This window comes from Manduca sexta, chromosome 18, assembly GCF_014839805.1.
Source record: "Manduca sexta isolate Smith_Timp_Sample1 chromosome 18, JHU_Msex_v1.0, whole genome shotgun sequence".
Lineage (NCBI taxonomy): Eukaryota > Metazoa > Arthropoda > Insecta > Lepidoptera > Sphingidae > Manduca > Manduca sexta.
In genome coordinates, this window is record NC_051132.1 from 8,852,278 (window position 1) to 8,877,408 (window position 25,131).

At 34.2% G+C, this 25,131-nt stretch overlaps 1 protein-coding gene across 1 annotated transcript in view; it reads right to left on the minus strand.

The window, feature by feature from the left end:
* Positions 1 to 25,131, minus strand: part of LOC115451032 (octopamine receptor Oamb) — a 114,598-nt gene that overhangs the window by 10,855 nt on the left and 78,612 nt on the right. The window contains exons 2-3 of the mRNA XM_037440033.1: positions 17,330 to 17,533; positions 7,268 to 7,410 (exon numbers count right to left, since the gene is read on the minus strand). Coding sequence (XP_037295930.1) covers positions 7,268 to 7,410; positions 17,330 to 17,447 — 261 coding nt within the window. The 5' untranslated portion in view covers positions 17,448 to 17,533. The remainder of the gene's footprint in view (positions 1 to 7,267; positions 7,411 to 17,329; positions 17,534 to 25,131) is intronic.

A 25,131-nucleotide genomic window follows, 5' to 3' on the forward strand; every position in this document is an offset into this window, starting at 1 on the left:
TTTCTCGAATCAAGGCACCAAGGATAACGATATAAATGTATACAGCTTTGATCTATTATACCGTACAAAGGCAATTATGCTGCTCTTCTTTGTGTAGGTAGATATATTTACAGGGCTTATTATATTTTGCGCTCGTATTTATTACTAGATCTTGTTTTGTTTTCCGAAAATATAATCCCAAAACATCCTGTCTATGATGTTATATATTAATCAAACGACAACATTATTTGTGTACGAGTCAAGTCGACGACGCGCGTCTTAGATCCATGCGTATGAAATACCGCGATGATTACCTATAGTAAATACTTACATAATATTATGTATTTTCTATTGCTACGTGATATAAACTTGAAGTATTTGCGTTCATAGACGAAGAAACAACAAGCAAACAGATTCGAAATTATTCCGAATTGACATTACTTCGGTAAATGCACGATCTCTCGTGGTATTAATATATCGCTCGTAACAGATGTCGAGAGATGATTGTATTTTTACTTCAAAGCTTATATTTAATAAGTCTTCGCTATAGTGGTCCACGAAAGTGTGTCGCATTCTAGGATTAGCTTGAGTATATCCGGTTTCAAACAGGCCGGCATAATTTTGTCAACGTGCGAGGGATAATCGTATTTCATCAGTCGACACTCTATCTTTACCTACTCCACTTTCTAGTGGGGTCACATTTCCATGCCCATATGAAAAAAGAACAGTGAATTAGCATTACAATTAATTCAAACTGTTTCTCGTAGTAGGGGCAACGTATGTCAGCGGATGTGACAGATGCTAAAATTATTCCAATGATACTCAGAACGAGTAAATTACTACATAATGTATTTGTCTTCACCTTTTAAACGGATTTATGTATTTCGGCTAATCCTATCTTCGAGTTCCGGATGAGTGCTTTTCCGAAAATGTATTAATGTTAGTTGAGAATTTTCACCTCTGTGCTCATTAGATGTATTTTACTCGGTAATACAGTTTTTAAACTACCCTTGAAGAAATTATTATATAAGACCGTAATATCAAGGTATTCATTATTGTCTGGATAATTTGTATGAAGTGGTGAATCATCTTACTATTTAACTCGCTCCTCTTAATAATATTATAAGTGCAAAAATTTATTAAATTTTTTGGGTGTTTGTTAGAAGTAAACGCAGTAACAACTGAACGGGTTTGAATGAAATTTGCCACACGAGTAGACCATATCCTGGTTTAACGCATTGAAAACTTTTTATTCTGTTAATTTGCTCCGAAGGGAAACAATAAAATATTTTAATCTGATTTTTTAAATAGAGGATTCTGGCGCCGTGCAGTGCTTTAGGTTTTTTTGTAGCAGATTTCCACGCAAGCAAAGCACCTATTGTGTAATATCTTTGAAATAGCGCATTTTGAAATAATTGATAATGTAGTCTATGATATCTTACGAAACAACACCACTTTAAGAGTATTAGGTTCCTGCCGATAAACAGTATAGTACTTGTAAGTCTAATTATCTACTTCATCGCTTCTGCTTTAAAAGTCTTGGACATGCTGTTTCATGGTGTTGATATCAATAAATACAGAATAGTACTTGTAAGTCTAAGTACTGGGTATCGTTACTGTTGTTTACATGCAGTCGATGTGCAGCAGTATTACACAGACGCCACACCCCGTTCGTTGTTTAGAATTTTCTGATCAGCTCTAACTATTCTTTTTATTTTCTTTAGATAAACATAAAAAAAGTTACAGTCTCTTATCTTGTTACTAGAATCTATGTTAAGAAGCCTTTAATACATCTAGATGTTATTTGTATGAGAATGCTGTGCAAACCTATAATAGTCATACGTATCAGAATTTGTCTTATTGTAGTGTGTTATTTAATAAATAAATAAAATAAATACCTAGATTATGATGTCTTTAACTTTATATTCGGAATATCTTTAAAAATAACAACACTTAAAATAATTATCCCTTTTTATAAGTACCTACTAATTATTTAGTGTTAAACGTATCAACTGCATGCTTTGATTTACATCTCCAATTAATTACCGAGACTACGTTTCGACTGATTTATGGCGAACATAACCCTGTAACCCCGTCAAATGACGAAGATGTATTAATAGCATAACTGTCACTTTAACTGGTGTTTGTCGGCTTTCCAAAAGAGATAGGGGAATTGGTTGTGCAATATCACATAAAATTTATGAATCTGTATGTATGTAATGATAATCTTAGTCCGCACTTTAAGTAATTAGTATAAGGGCGCAATGTTTAGGAATACAATCTAGTTTTATCTTTGTGTATTATATATTTTTATAGGTTTTGATTGTAATCTGTTTTGCGTCTTAATTACAAATAAATAAATCTATAAATGATATACGCAGCAAATGCGGCCTTGTCTAATATTGAACATAATATTGTGTTAGTAAAAGAAATAGCCGCACGTTCATTGCATAAACATGTTCAAAATACCAGTTGCCGGGAGACAAAATTCAAGTATCAAATAATCATGAATCAGTGCAAAAATAAAGCAAACAACAGTATCTCAACACACAACAGTATCTCGATTAATGCATGCAAAACAACATAGAGCAGAACGCATCGCAAATTATGACGTACTTTCTGCAAGATAAAGTTCATTTGCATATAACTTGCCAGCTCCTTCAGCTAGACTTGTGCTAGTTTAAGAGTTTCATAGTCCGCTTAACGGCATCGTCACTCATTACTACATAATTTATTTAGTATTATTGTATGTAAATCGGCGACAAATAGTCGCTCCGATGTAAGTTGTTTGTATGAAATTGTGTGGATTATGTGTATGAAGATTGACACGTAAATGAAGCCAAAACTTCGCTTTGATTAGTTATTTTACATCATAATTTGCGTATACAAGTTTGCCATTAATTTATAGGAAGATGGAAATATACAAATTTAACGCAATATTGATAACATTTTAGCTCTTTAATTTGGCAACAACCGCGAAACCAAATTTGTTTTTCCGCTTACATAAATTCTCCGTATACAATAGAAGCGATTTTCCAAAATACATTTCCGTAAATTTTACGTTATCAATATATTCACAAGCATGAGCTAAAATACCATGCAATTTAATATCAGAATAAAATCTAAAACGACCTCACTTAAGGGTTTTACCATCAACACCTTCATTAAACCATACTAAGAATACAAAATATAGCCTTAAAACAACTGGGGTATCAACCCTTTTCATTCTGACACGTTATTACAGACCGTTTATAGTCAGAGGGGCCTCTGCTGGCCGTTTACTGCTGGCCCTGTCGGCGCCATTAAAGGGTTAAGCTGGAATTATTGCGTTGGAGCTCTGGACAACACCGGTTACTGGTGATGGAAGGGTTAATGTTGATTATCTCAGAGTTTTGTTATTCCTTAATTCTATAGGCGTGTCAAAATCCTTAAAGATTACTACAGAAAGTCCAACACAATTTTGGCTATGGTCGAGGGATGCCAATGTTTTTCGTTACAATTGAACCACGTTGTATCTAGTTAAATATTAAGTCAAGCCATAAACTTTAAAACAGCTACTGTGTCGTATTAGGAAACACACACAATAGATAAAGTCACAGGAAAGCAAAATTCCTAATTTCGCTTATTTCGCTCATTTCGTTTTAAAAAATAAATTATTCAATCGATTTTGTAAACATTTCTGAGACAAGTCTATCCTTACGAATAAAAAAAATTAATGATTTTCCAAATCGCTTAGTAAATGCCTGAGTTCTGAAATAACAAACTGAAAAAAAAAATACTCGTTGAATTGCGAACTTCCTCCTTTTTTCTAACTCGGTTAAAAATGACAAGCACACCTTTGAATAAATGTGCTAAGATCCTTATCTTAATATATTATAAAAGTCTTGGCGCCGCGTCTGTCTGTCTGAACGCGATAAACTCAAAAATAACCTTACGGATTTTTATATGGTATTCACCAATGGACGGAGAAATTTAAGTGGATAATTCATTAATGTTATGTAAGATAGGAGAATAAAGCTAGACATATATGTTCAACCCGTGCGACGCTGAGGCGGATCACTAGTAATTGATAAAAGGCCCGCCATCTCACGGCATTACCTCATAGCAATATATTACGATTTAGTATTTACTTTCTTTATAATAAAACTCCCGTTCTGGCTTAATGCAAACGTAGTAACTGAAGTTATTTTCTCAATAGATACGAGACGAACAAAGAGGTAAGTTATTTTTATCAGCCATACACACTCGGTCGACTATTAGTAATACAACAGCGATTCGGGTTCGATTTTCAAAGTGAGCAACCATCACCTTGCCCCGAATGCTCATCGGCACTGCGCGGATCCATTTTGTTTCACAGACGAGCAAGCGATATTTTTTTTTTATTCTTAGAAAATAGATCCCGTTTGGTGCAAGAAAAGCAACCCCGCTTCCGAAATGGAAATAATTTTTTTTTTACGATATTTTCTTTACGTCGTTCGTTTCTGGCGTCACAGACCTCTACATACATTTAGGTAATGAGAAGATTAATATATATAAAAATCAATAAGTCGGTTAATCTTAAAGGTACAAGTCCGAAATGAGCCGCAGACAGCATTGTTGCCTGCGGTCGTGGCCGTTTCTATTCTGAGATAGACTGCAAGCCGTACATGAATCGGCTGCGGATCTCATTAATTTTAAAGCTTTACCCATCACTTTAGAAAAATTACGAAAAATTACTATTAAAAAACGCATAATTTTAATTTAGACGCATTATTTTAACCAATTCCAAATTGACATTTCATCTGATGTCATTTTCGAAATAAATGAAACAATTTAGTATTTATTGTTCAACTTACTCTTGTGTATTCGATATATTATTTGATACGAATTAGATTGATATTCCGCAACTTTTATTTTGATTTCTAAGGATAGTGAGAGCGCCTTGCGGTTTATGCCATTATTGAAGCTGCAGTCGGCAGCAGCTGCATGTCGCGGCTGCACGTTGCGTGGCCCGGCCACACGCTACAATGCCGCGTTGCTCGGAAACATTTTTATAGATTTTTATAAAAAGTGTTACTTGCAGTCTGTAGCCTACGGCTGCGATCTACGGCTCTTCTCGGACTTATACCTTTATTCTCAGTTACGCTGTAGGATAAAATGTTGGATTGGTAAAATTTTACTAATGCAAATATCTTCATCGGCTTAAAATTCTTACAGACTGCGTATATAGTGCTAACTTCCTGATCACACGTTAATAAAAAAACACGTTATTTATTAAAAAGAGACAAATATAAATGGCATAATTCTTATAACATGACCCATACAAACCCGTTACAGCCGATTGGCTCTACGCTCTCAATACAGAAGTTCTATTAGCGGCAGATGTAAATGTTACTTCTGCAATATAATGCGCGCCCAATAAACCTAGAGCTCCGCGTACAAAGCTAGTTGTGTTGCCGGTAATCTGATTCATTGAGTTTATGAGCTTTTACGTGTCCAGTATAACTTGACCCTTGTTTTTAAAGACATGATACGTTTTATGTAGGTCTCTGTAAAAATAATATGGATGGTACGTTTTTCTTGGTTTTATAGTCTCTTTGTTACATTACTATCTTTTAAAGGTCTACGGCCATCTTAATTAATGTAATGTGTCACCAATAAATTGCACACTTTTTTTTGTCATCTATGTCAATAAAAAAAAAATACTTCAAAAAAATGCATATTCATTGTAATTTTCGTTTTGTTTAATAAAATAAAAACGAAGATTTATTTTCAAAAGAAAATAGAAGTATACCAAACATAACTTCATTAAAACTGCCTTAGTACGGCAAAATACTGCCACGTAGCGATAATTTTCAACTCAGCCCGATTCCCGAAGCAACTGCAAATATGTTGTTAGTTGCGATATATCTAGCCGTCTCTAGATTACGTGAAGTTTTATTGGAATTGAGTGATTCAGTTGGCGGGAATAGTCACTTTGATTTGTGTTGTAAATATTTGTCTTTATTTGTCACTAAGTGTAGTGCCTAGTTTGATATGGAACGGGCTGTCGAGACGATTGTCCGCAGGTTCGAATCCCAAGAGCACACACCGCTGACTTTTGTAAAATTATGTGTGTATTCTTTGTGAATTATCTATTTGTAGTACTTCATAGAGACAAAAACCCGTCTAGAAATAGCCTTTCTATGGACCTCTTTCAACAGATATAAGAAAACCATCAACCTCTTAAAGCATTGCCAAAAGAATTTCTTCCCTGTTACGTACGAATTACAGTTTAAACCTCTGTAGCCGTAGCAAAGAAAAGCAAGCCATACCTTCATGTCAAATTAACTCTTGAAGCATAAGCAACAGCGTTGGTAATCGCTTGGAATTATCTTTAAAACTTTTCCATTCAAGTTTGAGCTTTGTTTACTAAGTTACAAGGTGGTTTTTGTAATATTATTTTTACAAATGGCTTGGAAAATCTAGCAGAAGGTTTGAAGTGTCTAATTACTGAAAACGATGCTTTTCTTTAGTACTGCATTGTTTTTATATGTCTGTATTAAACGGCGAACATAAAAAAATCCTATGTTTTTTCTTAGTGCTCTGTAACTCTCAAAAAATATTTATGTTTTATTAACCTAAGTCATTTTTTGAGACTTTCTGTTTGCTAGTGGTAGGATATAGCGACCACCGTACACAGGGTGCTAAAAGCCGCCTTAGTGCCGCTCACGTAAGTGTGTCGCATTCCGGGATCAGCCTGTGTGTATACAGGTCCAACAGGCCAGCATAGTTATGTCAACTGCTGTAGAACAATCATCTCTCGTCACTCGACATTCTATTGGACCCCACTCCACTTACCATCAGGTGAAGTGGGGTAACTTTGCCGTACCTACACATACAAAAACTTAATGGTGGCACTATTAACGTAATAAAAACAATACACATTGTACCTTTATTAAACCACTGGATAGATGGACTGTGGTTTGTGTGTTATTGGGCTTAATTATCAGTTAGTGCAACTTTTTTTGTGGGTTTTAACACGAGTTGTCTCTAGAGCGAGTTCACGTCAAGAGTTTGGTCATTAAATGCCAAAACTATTCTGCAACTCGTGAAAATGTGTATTGAATCTAGTAGTGAGTAAAGAGCAGGGGAAGAGTTTCATCAAAGAGTATTTCGTCTATCTCTTTCTATGCACGCTCGTTTGCTTTGGATTGTATTGAACAATAAGATTACCTATTTATAAATTCGATAAACACTTCTTTAAATTTCAACAATATTCGATAATACAAATCCCTTCAAAAGGCAAAATCAATTAATAATAGCTTACTTCGAACACTTCTCTGGTGGCAGAAAATGGTAGGACGGCAACCCCGACCAGCAGATCGGCAACTGCGAGCGAAACTATGAACAAGTTGGTCACACTTCGCAGCTTGGACGAACACAGCACAGCAGCGATCACTAGGCAGTTTCCTGAAACAATGGCTGAATTAGCATAATGATTCTTTTTAACACGGGCTTGGCAAAATCATTCTACTGCATCTGTTACCAAGTATGATAGTGTCCAGAAAGAGTACCAATTGGGAAAAGGTTATTTCTCGCTAGTCGACATAATTATGCCGGCTTGTTCATGGCACTGGAGGGCTAAGAGTTAAGGTGCTTCCGCAGAAAAACGACGCGATAACTGTGCTGTAAAAAGCTACTCTCTACTTGAAATTTATAAAAAAATATGCTAAAGAAATCATTATTTTAATTTGCCACCAACATTATTAAATACACAATTTAACATTATAGTAGTTGTAATATTTTAATAACATAATTTTTTAAAAAGACTTAAAACTGATTTTTTATAAATTATTTGTATTTTTTTTTAAATTCCCGCTTTTACTCGCGCCAAAAATGTATAACGCCCAAGACCATTTGCTCGCCGGACGATCTTATAACACCAACCTGACCTGTGTATGCGCAATGTGGCGAGCTCAATACATGCTTTGTAATTCAAAGCTCGGGTTACTGTTGCTATTGTTTATGGGCAGTCGTGCAATTTACCATTAGGCAACCATTTTGCTCGTCTCGTCATTCATTTGAAAACACCTCAACTATTCAGGTTACAAAACGGTAAAAGCCCTCTCCATAACAATAGACTGAGACAGTGAAATAGCGTTTCTAGTTCACCTTTTTTAGCATTGCGTAGTGAGCCAGTCGGCATTAAGAATTTTATTATCCTACACCAGTTTTCCTTCGTCTTAAAAGGGTTACGTTTCTATTAGTTTCGTATTTTATTGTTAAACTTTATTGCTTAATTTAGAATTAGTTTTGAGTTACCTTTGTATAATTACGTAAACTTATCAAGTAATGTACTAGCTAACAAAAGGGATGCTATTAAGGTACGTAACCAAGATGCCTTTCTACGATCGTTAACGCAACCTTATGTATTAGAATTTTACATATTATAGTACATATTTTCCGTTTTCTATTAGCGTTAGCGATAGTAAAAAGGCATCATGACTACCGGTCCCTGAGCGGATTTCATTAGTCGGGTAGTGAAAATAATTTGTTAATTGGGTCGTTAACACCTTTTTTAATACATTTATCAAAATAGTTTGCTATATAAGATCTTGCGGAATAAGAATTTACAAAATTGAAATAATTTAACGAAATAGAAAATAAGATAACCACAAAAAAAACGAAAAGGGAAGCTGGTAGGCATCGGTTTGTATGGTCTCTTCGCCACTAAGCTAGATAATTCCAGGTCCTCCGTAATATTACCTAATATTTATTAAGATAATGGATCTTATGGCATGAAGGAATAAATCCGAAAATAATTCAAGCTTGTAGAAATATTACGCGACACCACCAAATTCATAATTAAAAGAAATCCGTCTTACAGCCACTTTCAATATGCGATCCCAGTCTCAATCTCCATCTAGTTCCGAGAATAAACTAATAAATAAAAGTCACCAATTTTTAAGATTGTCAAAAAAATGTTTTGATTGATCCATTTTGAGATAGATCTGAGAAAGAAAGGATCGTTCAATGAAAATGGCGGTTAGTACTCGAATCCTGGGCCCTTATTCTGTATGATAGTGTAAACGCGTAACGCGGCCGTGTCATGTTATCTTCGAGAAATGTGCGTGGAATGGTATTCTGTAAGCCAAATTTCTATAGTACTAAAAATGATGCGTTGTGTTAAGTGCTTGTTACGCACTGTCAAAATAACGTGCGGGATAGAGAATAAGGCCCCTGATCGATGAAAATACATAAATCTATTCTCGAGCTAAACAATTCGAATGAATAAAATCCTTTATATAGTAAACTAAAACCACTCGATGATCACTTGTTTTTTCACGAATAATAAAATAGAAGGCGAATTGACAACAAGTCATCTGAGTATATTGAAAAAGTTTTGAATAAGTTCGTAGAATGGCCGCCCCTGGGCTTTGGGTGGGACTCTTTGTGACGTATTGACATTAAGATTGTGTGGTTTTCGGATTAATATAAACAAGTTTATACAAAAGGATGTTATAAATTCGGTGTGGATATAGTAATTGGTGAACTTTGTATGGAATGTTTTTGATAATTATATGATGTATCTTTTTCATATTTTCCTATAAATAGCAGTTAATATTAATGAATATTTTTCAAAATAAATGTGCGTAACGAAATGGATTTTACGAAATATTTGTTAAATTTTTTTTGTGTCATTTGTCTTTTTGTTATTATATGCTTTAATATCTTCGTTCTTTCAATTAATATTTTGTTAAAATCTTCAAATAAGATAAGAAAAAAAATAACAGATAAGATAAAAAAAAACCCGTAGAAGGATTTCTTTATAACTATTCCGTTGCGTACATTAAATGTATGTTTATGCAGGGTATTTTTTACATAGCGTTAGTATATAAAATCTCATATTAAACTTTACCTCTGGAAATATTGCGCCAAAAATAATCCATGATTATAAATATTTTCGCCAAAAATAGAATTAAAAATATCTTTTTATTAAGTTTTTTTTAGTTCGAAATAAACTTTTGATTTTTTATCTATGATAATAATAACTTATGGTAAAGTGTTGTTTCCAAGACAAATATGTACTTTAATTTACTAACGTAATTTCAAAATGAACCTACACTGACATTGTAATTTGTATTACATAACTCCAGTCTACCGTATTATGGAAACAAACTAAATTTGTATTATCTAACTACAATATTATGAACACAAAGTTGGCGTAGGTCAATCCCCTAAAGTCGACAAGACGTCTGAATAGTTGAGCTGTTACTTTGATCCTCAGATAGAGAAACATTCTGTCACAATTGCATGTACGTTATAGGGTTAAGATGTATGATGATAAGTTTAGATGTAAAACGATTGTACAAGGATAAAATTGTAGTACATAGAGAAAAAATAAGCTATTGAATCATTTGTGACGGCGTGGGTATTCTGTAATGAATTTTAATGAGGATTATTTTGCCTTCTCTTTTGTGACATCTATAAATTATATTATTAGCTACTGTAACTCTAAAAGATTTTTACAATAGAATAAACTAGTTATTCTTTCATAATTGATTTTCATTACAACAGTAAATATTTTGGTACCTTTTTTGTTTGGATGATTAGCCAGAACTGAATAATTTTATAGGCTAAAATAAAATGTACTATAATATTCGAAGCCCGGAGCATTTTGTTCGCTTTATTGTTTTCGTCAGATGCTATTTGTTTAAATATTTGAAAATTATTGTGAATATAATATGCATGTGATAATATAGGTATTTCTATGTTACACAAATATAGAATTTGATTGCGTTATATTTTGTATTTCCAAATAAGAAAAAATATAGCACTGAGTAGTAATATTGTGATACTTTTTTATACATTTTCCAAATCGAAGCAAATTCGGGAGATTAGCTCGTTAAACAAACACAAACTTCAACTTTATTACTATAGATATAAGCTACATTACGTTATGTAATGATAAATCGTAAAAGCAGAAACCCGATGTTTGTACAATAAAAGAGTTCCATACAGACCTTTTATTAAAGTGGACCCAACAAAGAACTTAATGGTAGACTATAAATAATCTTTAGAACTAGGCTTTCAAGACCGCTTTATTTTTGGTTCCCGACTTATCTTCAAGTTATTGATCATAGGATATTTGGGGACCTAGATTTTCTATTGGTGTATGAGCATTCGCTGTTGGCTTCTAAATTTTATTTGGTTATTGGGGAGTTTGTTTAGGCGCTCTACTAAAAAAGTGATGTTTGGTTAGGAACATAAGTGCAGTCATTGGTTTACGTATTATTTTTTATGTCTTGAGAACGGTAAGACATTTGTGAAAAGAATGCCCTAAATAAACGCCACATACCAAACTTTTTCTATATAAATAGTATCATATATTACCGGGGTGGGATAAATTTGCACGTCAAAATTCATCTAAAACGGTTCAATGGTAGTAGCAGTAGTAAAATTCTTTATTGCACAACTCATAAAATACACAAAAAAACAAATACAATGGGCGGTCTTATCGCTAAAAGCGACTTTCTGCCAGACAACCTGGTGTCATATTTATATCTGACATACAAACTTTTCTAATTTCATAATATCTTGACAAACTTTTAAATGTATATCAGTGAGATAAATTTAAAATATTGTTTCATATCAATTACATTTTCTTTTTTTTTTCTTTTGAATGACGAGACGAGCTTGCCGTTCGCCTGATGGTAAGCCCTTAAACAGTAGAAACACCATCCAACACCTTGAATTACAAAGTATTGTTTAGTATTCCACTGCACTCCCAACCGGAGACATGAGATGTTAAGTCTTATTATGTCCAGTAGTTACACTGGCTACAATGGACTAGAAGGCGTGTATTCCCAAATGACAAGGATATCGCCCAATCTCAAAATTCCAGACTCCAGATTCAATGACTTCAAAAGCTACGGTATTCGTAAATATAAACCTGTTTCATTCCAAATCCATTCGCGAGAATCACATTCACAGTTAGTGACTACACACTGAGAATCGGCTCCATTACTCGATTACGCGACGTACTAAGGATAAAGCTCGGCTGTTGCGAGCGAGTGTTAACTTAGTTATTGAGTTGGCAATGAGTTCGAATTCATAGGCTTTGGACGATACGCTTTGTTTTATTAAAGGTTTACTGGATATTTGTTAATGGTTTTTGTGTTGTTTATAGTCTTGCATGTAAATAAATAACGGCTTCTCTTCTTCGTTAGCCTTTTTCAACCTTTTCGGTGTAGGCTTCCTTTAACAGCTTTGCTTAACGGCATTGAGTAATTTTCTTCTAGTTCGAATCGGCGACTTTCTTTACGTCGTCTTTTCAGCACATTTGTGGTCTTCCTTGCGCGCCCTTTTTTCTTCATGGCTTTATCACAGGCAACGATAGGCCGTAGTGCAAAGATCTTCTTGAGGAGAAAGGAAATATTCTTACTAGATATTTTTTGGTATCGGTTTAGTAGTTCCATAACGTGTTCTTCAAAGAATGTTACGAACTGTATCTCAAAATGAATAGTGTAAATACGTATTTAGTGTTTTCAAGTTCATATTCAGGTTTGCCTTAACTATGTTTTTCTAAGTTTTTCAATCCAATGGATTATTAAATTTCATTTACACGATCAACGCTTTGACCCTGTATTTTCTACTAACTCTACTTACATATATATTGTAATATAATTTAAATGTATTATAATTTTCAAACAAGAATAATAGATGGCGCTAGTTTAACATGTACATAAGTAAGAAGCTTTTAATATTCCCTGAACCATAATGTTGTCCGCAGAGAAAACACTCGATGTGCATCTTCAACTCGCATTTGCCCGGTTCATTTAATAAAAACCTCTACTAAGTTCTCTTTTATAATATAACGAAAGATGTGAATAAACTATATAATAATAATATATGAACCTTGCTTGATTGAATCTATTTTATATTAATAGAGTTTACAAAAATGTTGTTACTGTGCCGCGGAAAAAATATTTCTGGAAACAATATAAGCCACACGGAGTGGCTAACAATAGTAAAATATTCTTTACAGTCGCTCTTTTAAAGCCGATGTTATGTGCTCTTACTGCCGGTTTTAAAGTCGACATGCGAACGAATTTCAATGTACAAAATAAATCACGTAGCGTCCTCGCATATCGTAGCACGTGCTACGTCGTAGCGCTGGATTTGTTAATGCATATGCGGAAGTGGCAATCTCTGAAGTTTTAATACTCTCGACTATAAGCATTTAAAATTTACGTTTATGTTTTAAATGTGTTTTTTAATACTATTAACGTATGTTAATGTAAGTACTAAGTGTATATTATAGGAATAGAGCATATTAATATAATCACCGTTACCTTATTGAAATCCAAACTTTGAATAATTGATAATAAAAAAATCATTAAGTATGTGAAATAACCATCATAGGAGACAAGCTAGTATAACAACTTTTATCTCCAAAATCATATTTCTATCGATTCTACTATAAATGAGAAAGATACTCGTGTCAGTAATATAATATTTTGTGCAGAAAAATGCTCCAAAGAGAAATAGCACTAATGTGATTTCGGCAGGAATATGATATAAAAGATGGACATTAGCAGCACTGATTTTATCGACACGTGACAAAAACGACGCATTTGTCCATGTCTTTCTTTGCTTACGTCATATTTTGTTGCCGCCTCTCAGTTTCCTGTACGTAACTTTACGAAATTTGTGTTATTCTCAAACTTGTGGCTGATCTCTTGTATTCTAGAGAAGAGTAGTAAAATCGGCAGATAGTAGTGTGCCATTAATTATTTCGCACTCTTAATAAAATAATGACCTATTTCAAAATTGTTAATTTGTGGCACTCGTCGGAAAAGAAATTTTTGTTTGCTACCTTTTTTTGAAGTTGCTATAAAATTGAGCTTTTTAAAGATAGGAAAAAATGAAACCTATGGCATGAAAAAAAAGGGAAAAAACTAAAAGGTCGCAAACAGAAATTAGTTGTTTGACGATTCCCACAATTTGGCAATTTTGGAATGGGTCGTTATTTTATTAAGAGTTCGACTTGGTGTAATTTAATTCCCCCCGAAACGTTATACGTAGTCAGTAAACATTATATATCATAAACATTTCTGTAGCATTTGAAAAGCAAAATTAAAAAATGATGAAAAGTCAAGGAAGGTAGAATTTTTCTGCAATGTACAATTTACTATCGCCACATTTTTTATGTTTTCGTATTTTTCGTTCCAGATTTTTTTACTTACAACGAAAACATAGCATGTTACAGGTACCACTTATAATTAATATGCTCAGTTATAAAATGTGTTATGACAAAAATAAGTAGTAGGTGTATTAAACATTGTTAACCAAGATAAAACCTAAGATTTAACTTGACTTACGAGTACCAACGCCCTTACAAAAAGAGATTTGTGGTATGTCGTTCGTTGAGTAAATGTTTTTCGACAAAACATTTTATTAAATTCCACCCTGTATCTCTCCTGCCATTTTTTTATTTCACCATAGTATCCTGGTGAAAAGAATATTTTTTTAGATGGAAGACTCTGGTTTTAATATCTTTATGAACTGAGCATATTGCACGCCTAATAGAATTGGACAGTAAAATTGTTTTAGAATTCGTGTCGGCAACAAATAGAATTTAATCATAAAACATTAAAAATTCTTTAATTGCATTACATACAGGCTGATGGATGGAAATTGCAGTGGGTGAACTGAAAATAGATGTTAAATCTTTTTAAGCTAACCTTTATTTTCTACACTTTAATAGTGAGTTCTTGTGTCGGTAAACGAATGATTCTGATTGTGTTAAAATTATGCCTTGAGAAGTTCACTGGAACTTGATCAAGACGTAAAATGGATACTGGCGCCTTTCAATCTATGATAGCCTAATTGTAATATAATCTAAATATGAGTAACTTGTAAAAACTCGATTCGCAATTCGAATCGAGCGATTACTGAAATGAACCGAAATAAAATCATATATTTCACATGTTAACCTCACACAGAATAATAATTTAAATAATCTTTATTTCATCTTGTATGAAAATTATTGTAGGCCTATTTCTAGAAATTGTATAAAATACGTCAGCAGACTTAGGAAATTCTGTATTAAGCTCGACTTTTATTGACCCATATAAAGGTTCAACATAGTCCAGTGTCGAAGGGTCCTTATAAATCGATTCCTGCCGGCTTCCCTTTTGCAACTTTTGTAAAATCGAATTATTATTAGATTTATTTACAGACCGCATTCATGCATCTATACCTATATTGATGGTTGAAAGGCTAATTGACTAAACCGAAATTTTTTTTACGTCACTAAGTTTCATACATATTTTAAATTAGCTCTTATTTTTTTAACATAGTTAAAAAATTTAGAAAAAAAGTCGCTTAAGTCAAATAGCTTTCCAACAGTCGATATGTTTCGGCTTTCCTTTCGAAAAATTTCACCCCAGGCCACTGCAACATGTCCGTATTTAATCGACTGATATTACCTTCTGTCACCGTACATTATTCTACATTCTTAGATATTCCTGTAATACTAATTTTATAAATAGAAATTCCAACATCATAGTGTACTAGTGTTAGCATTCCTCATCAAAATGTATGTACGGCGCACTCGACGCCAAATGGACAGCTTTGTGACGCTCTTAGCGTTTAATTTGTTAGTATTTGCCGTGCTTATGACGTCTTGAGATGTAATGGGTGCAAATATGCCAAGTTCTAATAGTAAATACGTATGACTTCTTGAAGTTACATTTGAATTTTTTATGAGTTCTTATGTTTATGCGAATGTTAAATTATTGTAAAATATAGGTAGATATTGTTACTTTGGTTTTTCAACAACCAACATCTCATGTCTCAGGATGGCGAGCGTAGTGGAATACTAAAGAATACTTTGTAATTTAAGGTGTTGGATGGTGTTTATACTATTTATGCGTTTGTATCGCTTATCATCAGGCATCAAGCAAACGGCAAGCTAGTTTCGCCATTCAAAGCAACAAAAAAAAATAACACCTCAGTCCCCAACGTGATCATGAAGGCTGCAAAAGTTCCTCGAAACTTCGATAGAAAATTATAATACAAAAAACCACGATAAAATCCGTAAAATAGGTTTTTTTTATTGCTTTGAATGATTAGACAAAGAAAATAAGAATGTGGGCTGGCAAAAAGTTTTATTTCATTTGCCTACTAACTCAAGAAATTCTGACGTAATCTATACCTACTCTATAGTCTAGGATTAGTTATGGTCTAATATGTTGTTTTGAAAGTATGTATACATTTGCGATAGACCTTCCTCCTCGCGAATGGTGGATATAAGCGTTGCAAAATAAGTGTATACAATATTTCGTCCATATTAAAGCAATTAATTAATGCCATTGAAACTAGCGTGGGCCGTAGACCCAATATATTAAATATGCAAACCCAACAAGAGAAGTACAATAAAAGTAATGAAGTGTAACAATTGAAATGAATGAAATTAATTGAATGGCTATGTGAAGATTTTGAAATAAAACTATTTTTCGGATTTTATCGGGTTTTTCATATTATAATTCACGTGCGTAAACATAAGAAATCATTATGTAGAGATTCTTCGTAATCGCTGCTATTTTCTAGCACAATGCACACTAGCTCAGAGTGCTTGCGGCGCCATTACGCTTCAATCAACTTACTTTTACGTATTTGCTTGTTGCTATTTTTGTACCCACATAGATAGCTAGTAGCTTCTCAACACGTTGGATAATATATGTACCAACTACCAATGGCCGTCGCTAATACGTGTGGCGAACAAATAGAAGAGAGAAATGACACTTGGCCAGGTATTGTAAAATACAGGTAGATATTGTAACAGTGTAGTATTGTAGTAGTAGGTATTTGAGTGAGTTAGAGTGTGTGAGTGTGACTCAGTATTGGCCCACACGTTGGCACTATACGCTTAGTGTCTGTATTTCAATACACATAATGGATGTTGGTGAAACGATGGCCGAAGTGTTAACTCATTGGCCAACGTAAAGAGAGAATGTATGGTTAAAAAGCGGCAATACTCGATAGTAAGAGGTGTGTTGACGTCAGCTCGAGTATTCAATTACTTTGTGGAGCGCCATACGCCAGCGATTTCAATTGATCATAGATTTTCACCTTTCAATGGTTGTTACTAGTCATCGTTTGTGAGTCAAAAATATTTGGCTACATCAGCAGCAGTAGCATTTTATGTGATGATGATATTATGGTAAAGAAAAATAAATAAATTAAATAAATATTTTGTGAATAGTAACAACTCATATTTTACTATCAAAAGTGAAGTGAAATTTAAGAGATATCTATGTTGTGGATCGTGGTGAAGTGGATGTTCTGTGGCTTATGCTCATGGTATAATGTAGATCCTTACCAGCAATAACGAGTACGTCAATGAGCGCGAGCACGGCGAGGCTGGCGAGGCTGGCGGGCTCGTCCCAGCGCACGTCTTCGAGTAGCGCCGCGCACGCTGTCTCGTTCAGTGAGCGCATATTACGCGCGACGGCGGCGGCGCGCGCCTCGCCGCGCGGCGCATTGCCCACTGCACTACCGCGCCGCTCGCATTATGCTACTTGATCTAAAACAAATTATTCAATTTTATAGTCCGACCGGGAAAATAGAAAACCTGATTTGGGAGGTCTGGTTATGCTTTTTGGTTTCAAAGTTAACATTGTCAGTATAAGAAATTTGTTACATATTTTATCATAACAAGGCGAGGCTTTGTAAGTTTTTGGTCAGGCTGTAAATTATTTGAACATAACTAACTGTTGCTTGCGGCCTTACCTACTTCAAATACCTTTCCTGGTATGATAGCCCAACTGGATACTTTCTAAGGATAAAATAGTCCGTTAAAAGTTAATACAGAACTTTTTCTATCCAAATTCCATTACAATCAATTTAAAAATTTCTGAGATCACTTCTATCAAACACCTATAGTTCTTTACAATGTTTCGCCTCTATAATATTAGTAAGAATTATGATACTCAATAGTCACACAATCAAAATTAGGACACCATGTATTAGCTACTGGGTTGATAAGAACTGCTATTGCCTTATGACATGAAAGGTGAAACAGCGTTGGCTGAAACCATTATTTGTATCTTTCATACGGATCTAAGTAATTACATCTAATAAATATTTTATGCCGTATAAAAGATGATGAAAATATTTTACATGAAACACTTCAAAATTCAAACTATTTAATGTTAAACTGGAACGTGTAATCAAAGCTTTTTTGCAGCCAACATTTTTAGCAAAATAATTTGAGAAATTAAGGCAAAAGTTTACCGACTTTATAATATTTATTTGGGACACTTCTTGATTTTTCTTCTAAGGATGCTAAACATACTTTTTAGAAATATGAGTGTGTAAATTAAAATAAATGGCAATCGCCTATTTATTTATTTATATTTCGTAGATAGAGGGATAGTCTAGATATTTCAACCACGCTAAGATTCGTTTTCAGAACCCACATCAAAGTATTCGATATCGATATAAAAATAGGGTTATTTTCTAATATGTAATGAGAGCTGCGACTAAAGAGGTTTCGTATTTTAAGGTACAATCAGCCACAAAAGTAGCTGTACAAATTTAAACATTTAAATCGCCTTTGAACATGGTCAACAAACTTTTTTCTTCACTAAAACAAACATCAGAGGGTTTACTTTATTTTAGTTAAAATGAAATGAATATTTAGATTGAAGTGAATGTGTAAAACAGTTTTGATATTTCGGATTCATTGAGCTACTTTTGTGGCTGATAGTACATCTGGACAGGAAATATTTTCTTATTGCTCTAGAGCCTCTAAAGTAACCTAAAGTAGTATAGTAAAAATGCGCAATAAAAACCAAAAAAATATATATTTAAAAAATACAAATCACCGCGCGTGGTTAAACAATTATCAGCCATTTAACCATATTACAGTGGAAAAATAGTTTCAAACATTTCAATAGAAAGGTAATGTAGTAAAGTCATTATTATAAGGACCCTTTCACACTAGCGATACTAGAGCGTGTGTTCAACGTGGGGAATAATGAACGACAATGCAACGCTCGCGGCAACTACTCGACAGGCACTCAACGCGATACCAAAGTGTGTGTGGAGATTTCGAAATCAGCGTTGTCTATGCTATGTAGAGCTGTAGTCATAGATAGCAATTGTTTTTATGTTGACTCTATCTTGTGTTGGTTTTATTCAAACCGTATTCAAAATTCAAATGTAATTCAGATAATATCCTTATTGCTAATAATGTATACATTCATTCATTATATAGGTATATAACTAGCTTTTGCTCGCGGCTTCGCCCGCGTCAAGGAGTTTTCTTGGATAATTTTTTTTCAACTTACTTGATATGTATATTATTACAAAATTACACAAAATCATAATAAATTGTAGCCTATGTGTTGTTCTGATGTGTAACCAATATTATTGTAAACTGTCAACTAAAACCGTTCGGTAGTGTTTTCGTTAAGGAGAAACAAACATACATCCATCCTCACAAACTTTCGCATTTATAATATTAGTAGGATGTATTGATGGTTTCAACAGGTTTTCCTGAATGTAAACGCCTCACCTATTGGTAGAGTTGCAGTACCATACCATTGTATTGAGTTTCAATTCCCGATCTGTAAATAGTTTTAATTTCTCTCCATAATCAAAAGTATTAAAATGTAACTTAAAATGCAATTTGAAGGGCTATCGAATATCTAGTAAAATAAAATGTTTTTACCTAACACAGCGATTCAATATTTCGTAAAATTAAACGTTCCAAGAAAACGTCCATTTATTTTCCTTGCAGCAGCTGTCGGGTGACCTAACTAGACTTCTGAGGATCAAGTCCCAGGTGCACGTTCAATCCGGTCAATCCCTATCTAACCTACTCCGAGATTAGTTGCGACAGTCCTATTTGAAATCGTGTTTCGCGAGTCACGAGTACGGTACCAAATTACATAGAAACCATTTGTTCAGTACATTGCAGTATTATAAATAAAAGCAAACTATAAAGCGATTTTTCAGCCAGTAATAAAATCGATAAGTTATATTTAGAACGGTGACTCTGCTATTCATATCTCTGATTATTTGATATGTTCATATTATTCTGTTTATATTGTTAAAAATAAGGCGGTAAAAGAATAGTAAGACATCATCAAGCGTAATAAACAAACTAAGGACCGTAGCGAATGCGTTTCTACAATCGATAACGCTAATACAAAATTTAAAAAAGTATAGGAACGACATATCCTATCGATAAGTCTATCGGTAAAATATCTCATTCTTATACATAACGTTAGCGTTATAGGAGTGACATATCCTATCCATATGACTATCGCTACTATATCTCATTCTCATACATAAAATTAGCGTTAACGATTGTAGAAAGACATCCGAAAAGCGGCGACCCTTGGGCTATGTTATACAGTTGCTGAGAGTGTATCGAATATACAGTACTCTGCAGTAAACACATCACATTAGGTACATTATAAATCATTTCATTCATGAAGGCGCGCCCCTCTACTTTTTTAGCGAGTGTGGGGTACGGGGTGCCGCGGGGAAAGGGAACTGATCCGAGCGTTAGCCTCGGCGCTATCTATCGTCGCACTCTTAATAAAATAATGACCTATTCCAAAGTTGTTAATTTATGGGAATCGCCTAAAAACTAATTTCTGTTGGCAATCTTTACCTTTTCTTCCTTTATTTTTCATGTTACAGGTTTCATTTTAAACCAATCTTTAATAAGTTCAATTTTAAAGCAACTTAAAAAAAGGTCGCAAACACAAATTTGTTTCTTTGACGATTCCCATAATTTCACAATATTGGAAAGGTCATTATTTTATTAAGAGAGCGTCATAGCGTGCGTGTGCACACATGCTGTTCACGCACATTTCGCGATTTTGGAAAGTAATGGGGTGCGTCTTCGTGAATGAAATACTATACACGTCAAGCTATAAAGCAATACAACAACCGACAGTGAATACCAGCTTTAGAAATAGATAATCAGTTAACTTAGGATTCCCATTGTCGTGTCTATCATGTTTGGTCCAAACAAACCATAACCAATACAGAGTGCGATTGTCAGTCAGCGTACATGAAATAGGCATTCGGCGACTATTGAGCGGGATAATTCTTGTTGATGGACATTGCATTGGGTCTAAACTATAGTCATCGATTATGACAAAGTTCGTAGTAAAAATCTCACTTTTGAGTAAAATTTAAAATCAATTTAGTGTATTAAACAATTTAATAAACAAAGCTTAAGTTGTCATTTAAGAGCTTGATCTCAGCTGAGTCGTCGTTGTTTAATAAACAAAACTTAGCTGTCATATACTGCGTCTTAAGATAACATTTGAGATGTTGATATATGTTTCCCATCTCAGTAGTAGAGGAGGCCCGTGTCCAGAAGTGGGACAGTATATAATATAGAGCTGATATTATTATTATGATATATGTTTATATAATAGCAACGTTAAGATACTGGCTCTAATTTGACAGCGTCTCATCTGATATCGCGCTTGAGAGCGAAGGTGAGTTGTATGTATTAATTCGACCCTAAGTGTACTCTTAAGTGCAAACAAAATATACAGTTACGAAAAGTAAGCAAAAATTACAAGTAAAATAAATAGAAGATACAGAATAGAAATAAAAAGAGCAACTTGAATGGCATAGCAAGCGGACTTGGTCAAGAAATAAAATATCTAAGCACATTTCTATATTGAGGGAAATATTTGTGCGATCTATCATTTTGTGACATTGCGGAAATTAAGGTGACGTAAGTTATTATTATTATGATAAATAACTTGTTTTACTAATATTATAAATGCGAAATTTGGGAAAATGTTTGGATATTTGTTTGTTAAAAATAAGATCAGAAATTTTTTTATGAAATTTATCAAAAAAATAGACTATGTCCTGAATTAACACATAGACTACTTTTTGTCCCGGTGTTTTGTTTCCATGAAAATAATGGATTTTTAAATCTGACTTTTGAAATAGATGGCGCTAGTGTAGTCATGTTTTTGTGACTCGTAATGGGAAAATGATTTTGAACTATCTCAGTAATATGCAGTGTGTTTGTGTTTATATTGATTTCGGCATATTTAATGACATTTAACATTCCAAGAAAATTTATTTAGAATGTATGTGAAGTCTACCAACCCACACTAGGCTAGTGTGGTAGATTAAGGTCAGTAGTACAGGAGGTTCCCAGCAGTATCATATAATACATCGCTTAAAAATAACCATGATAGACATATTCAGTAAATTATCGGGACAGTGTGCATATGCTATGTTTATACATTATGTACTTACTATGTGTTAATAATTATACAAGACGTAGCCTTCATCACGCAGGTGGAAACATATCGAGTGGATTATTTTTGTAAAAAGATTAATTTATCGATCGAGCCCGCATCGTTAAAAAGTCACGCGACAGTTCATAATTCACCGACATAACGACAAAATAATAACCATTAATTTTGGAGTGTAAAAAGTATTCACTGCGATTATTCGATTCAAATAAAGAATATGAAACGTAAATCAAAAGCCATTAAAATGGATATAATATGATTTTAATACACTCGTACACATCATGCCTTTATCCATGAAGGGACAGGCAGGGGTGCAACTGGGTAACCACTTTTCGCTGTGTGTTCCGTCCTATGATGTGACGGGTGCGAGCCTATCGCCATGTCACAAATTCCAGACTCCAGTCTAATACTGAGAAGTCAAACCCAATATCACTACCCGACCTTTTCAAACCTGGAAGCAATCTCGTACCACACCTACAACTACACCAGCACGGCAGTTATGATTTTAGTAACTAATTAAATGATCGATTTCTGCATTCTACACGCCCGCGCTAATTGTCTGTTACAGACGTGGACATAAATTCTATTTCTCCATCGATTTCTTATAAACAAAGTGGTGTTAGTTTAAGGACGTGATTGAAATGGATGTAAACGACTATAGCTCACTGGTAGGTGTCTCATATGTGAGAGTCCGCCTAGGTAGGTACCACCGCAATTTCTGCCGACAAGCAGCAGAGTGTACTCACTGTTGTGTTCTGGTTTGAAAGACATTGTAGCCAGTGTAACTACTGGACATAATAACTAACCATTGGAATATAATAAAACTTAACACATCATGTCTCAAGATGGCGAGCGCAGTGGAATACCAAGCTCGTCTCGTCATTCAAGGCAATAAAATAGTGTATCTCCAATATACTACAAGTAGTCACGTAGATCAGGTAACGAGTGAATACAATGAAGGGAATCAAAACGAACCATCGTCTTATTAATACGTCTACCTTAATCATTCATATGCAATGTCATATTATCATATCATAGTCACTCTTATTATATATATTTAAATACTAGATACATACTACATAGCTAACAGCAGCTACAGTTCAACTGACACTGACCCCACGGCCTGTACTGAAATAGAGTTCGATCGTGCATAACATTATATTTTATTTAAGAAATCATATTAGTAAGTATATTAATACTACAGACACAATTCAATTTTTTTTATACGGGCAAAGTGCAAAGCAGGGCCCAATAGAATGTAGACTGACGAGAGATGATTAACCCTCGACAGTCGACACAATTATGCCGGCCTATTGGAACTGGATATACACAGGCGGATCCCGGAACGCAGCACACTTACGTAGGCCACTATGGCGGGTTTTAACACCTTGTGTGCGGTGGTTGCTATCCGGACGTATATAAAATATATCCTACCACCACCTCTACCAAGTATGAATGATGACCTTTCATATCTTAATCGCAATATGCTTTGGAGGTTAATAAAACATCGTCACAATGCAATGATCGATTGATAACAACTAAAGTTTGTCTTTCTTTTCTTCTTTGTATCGTTTTTTTATGTTTTGTACAATAAAAAGTAAATAAATAAAGTATATTATATGCAAACAATAGATTCTGCGACCTCTTATCCTATAGTCCAACTTACCTTCAACGAAAAGACCAATTATCAACATTCGAAGATCATCTCCTAATCCACTGAATGTTAATTCTTTAAAACTCAATCAATGGTTAAGTGTGGGAGCAATTAAGTGGAACGTAATCCAATGGTTCGGAGGTTGGGAGGCCGCGTTGATTAGAAAGACAAACAAAAGCCTATCTCGCCCTCCGACGCGCACTGGAACGGGTAATTAGCGAACACTTGGCCTACAGCGGACGAGGTGCAAGGGATAGGCGTTAGCGAGTATTAAAAGAATTTCAATCTTCTAAATGTGAATATAGCTCATTCACTGTTACATGGGCCAAATTTAGATGGCGAAAAGTATCTGTATTATACTTCTGTGATATGTCCATTTCTGAAAGGAAATAAGGGGTGATGCTTTGTACGTCGCCAAAATACCTTTTTTGTCCTTACCAATATTATTCTTTCTTAAAAAAATAAAATGAAATAGATTGACTTTACAAAGAAAAAAATGTATCAATTCAACTTAACATGCATAGGCGATTTGATTTTCTTTTATTTGTAGGTACAGCTACTTTTGTGGCTGACTGTATGTACATGCAATATCAACTAGCTATGTTACTATTTGTTACCTATAGTAAAATATATAGCACCTCTGTGGGATTTTTTTTTAAAGAGCCATTATTACAGTCTTGCAGGCGCCAGGGTCAAGATGCCTTCCTACAATCTTTAACGCCTATAGAAAACAGAAAAAAAATGGAAATGACATAATTTAACAATAAGTCTATCGCTAGCATCGATATATATTATATACTACGTACTAGATCTGGAGTTCCGAACACTCACTGTGTTCAACTGAAGTGTACTGCTATCCGGTATTGGTTGCCATTTTACTTATACTCTATTTAAACCGCTTCGGTACTGCATGTTTAAAGTATGGTCAGACGACGATTGATGTTTTAGCGCTGCAGCGAACTAGAGTTCTAACTCCAAATTTGGAACAAGTTAATGATCGCTAGTATATGTCTCACACATAACGTTAGCCTTAACGACCGTACAGTCATCTTGACTACAGCCTTTGACTACACCGCCTCATCTCGTAACTTGCACCATGAGAAAACTCTTGGCATACGTATTCACATATTTGCGATCTCACATTAACTCATAGCAAAAAGCTATTAGAGTTAAAAGCGATTATACAGTATCATTCATTTAACTTTTAACTGCCGGTTA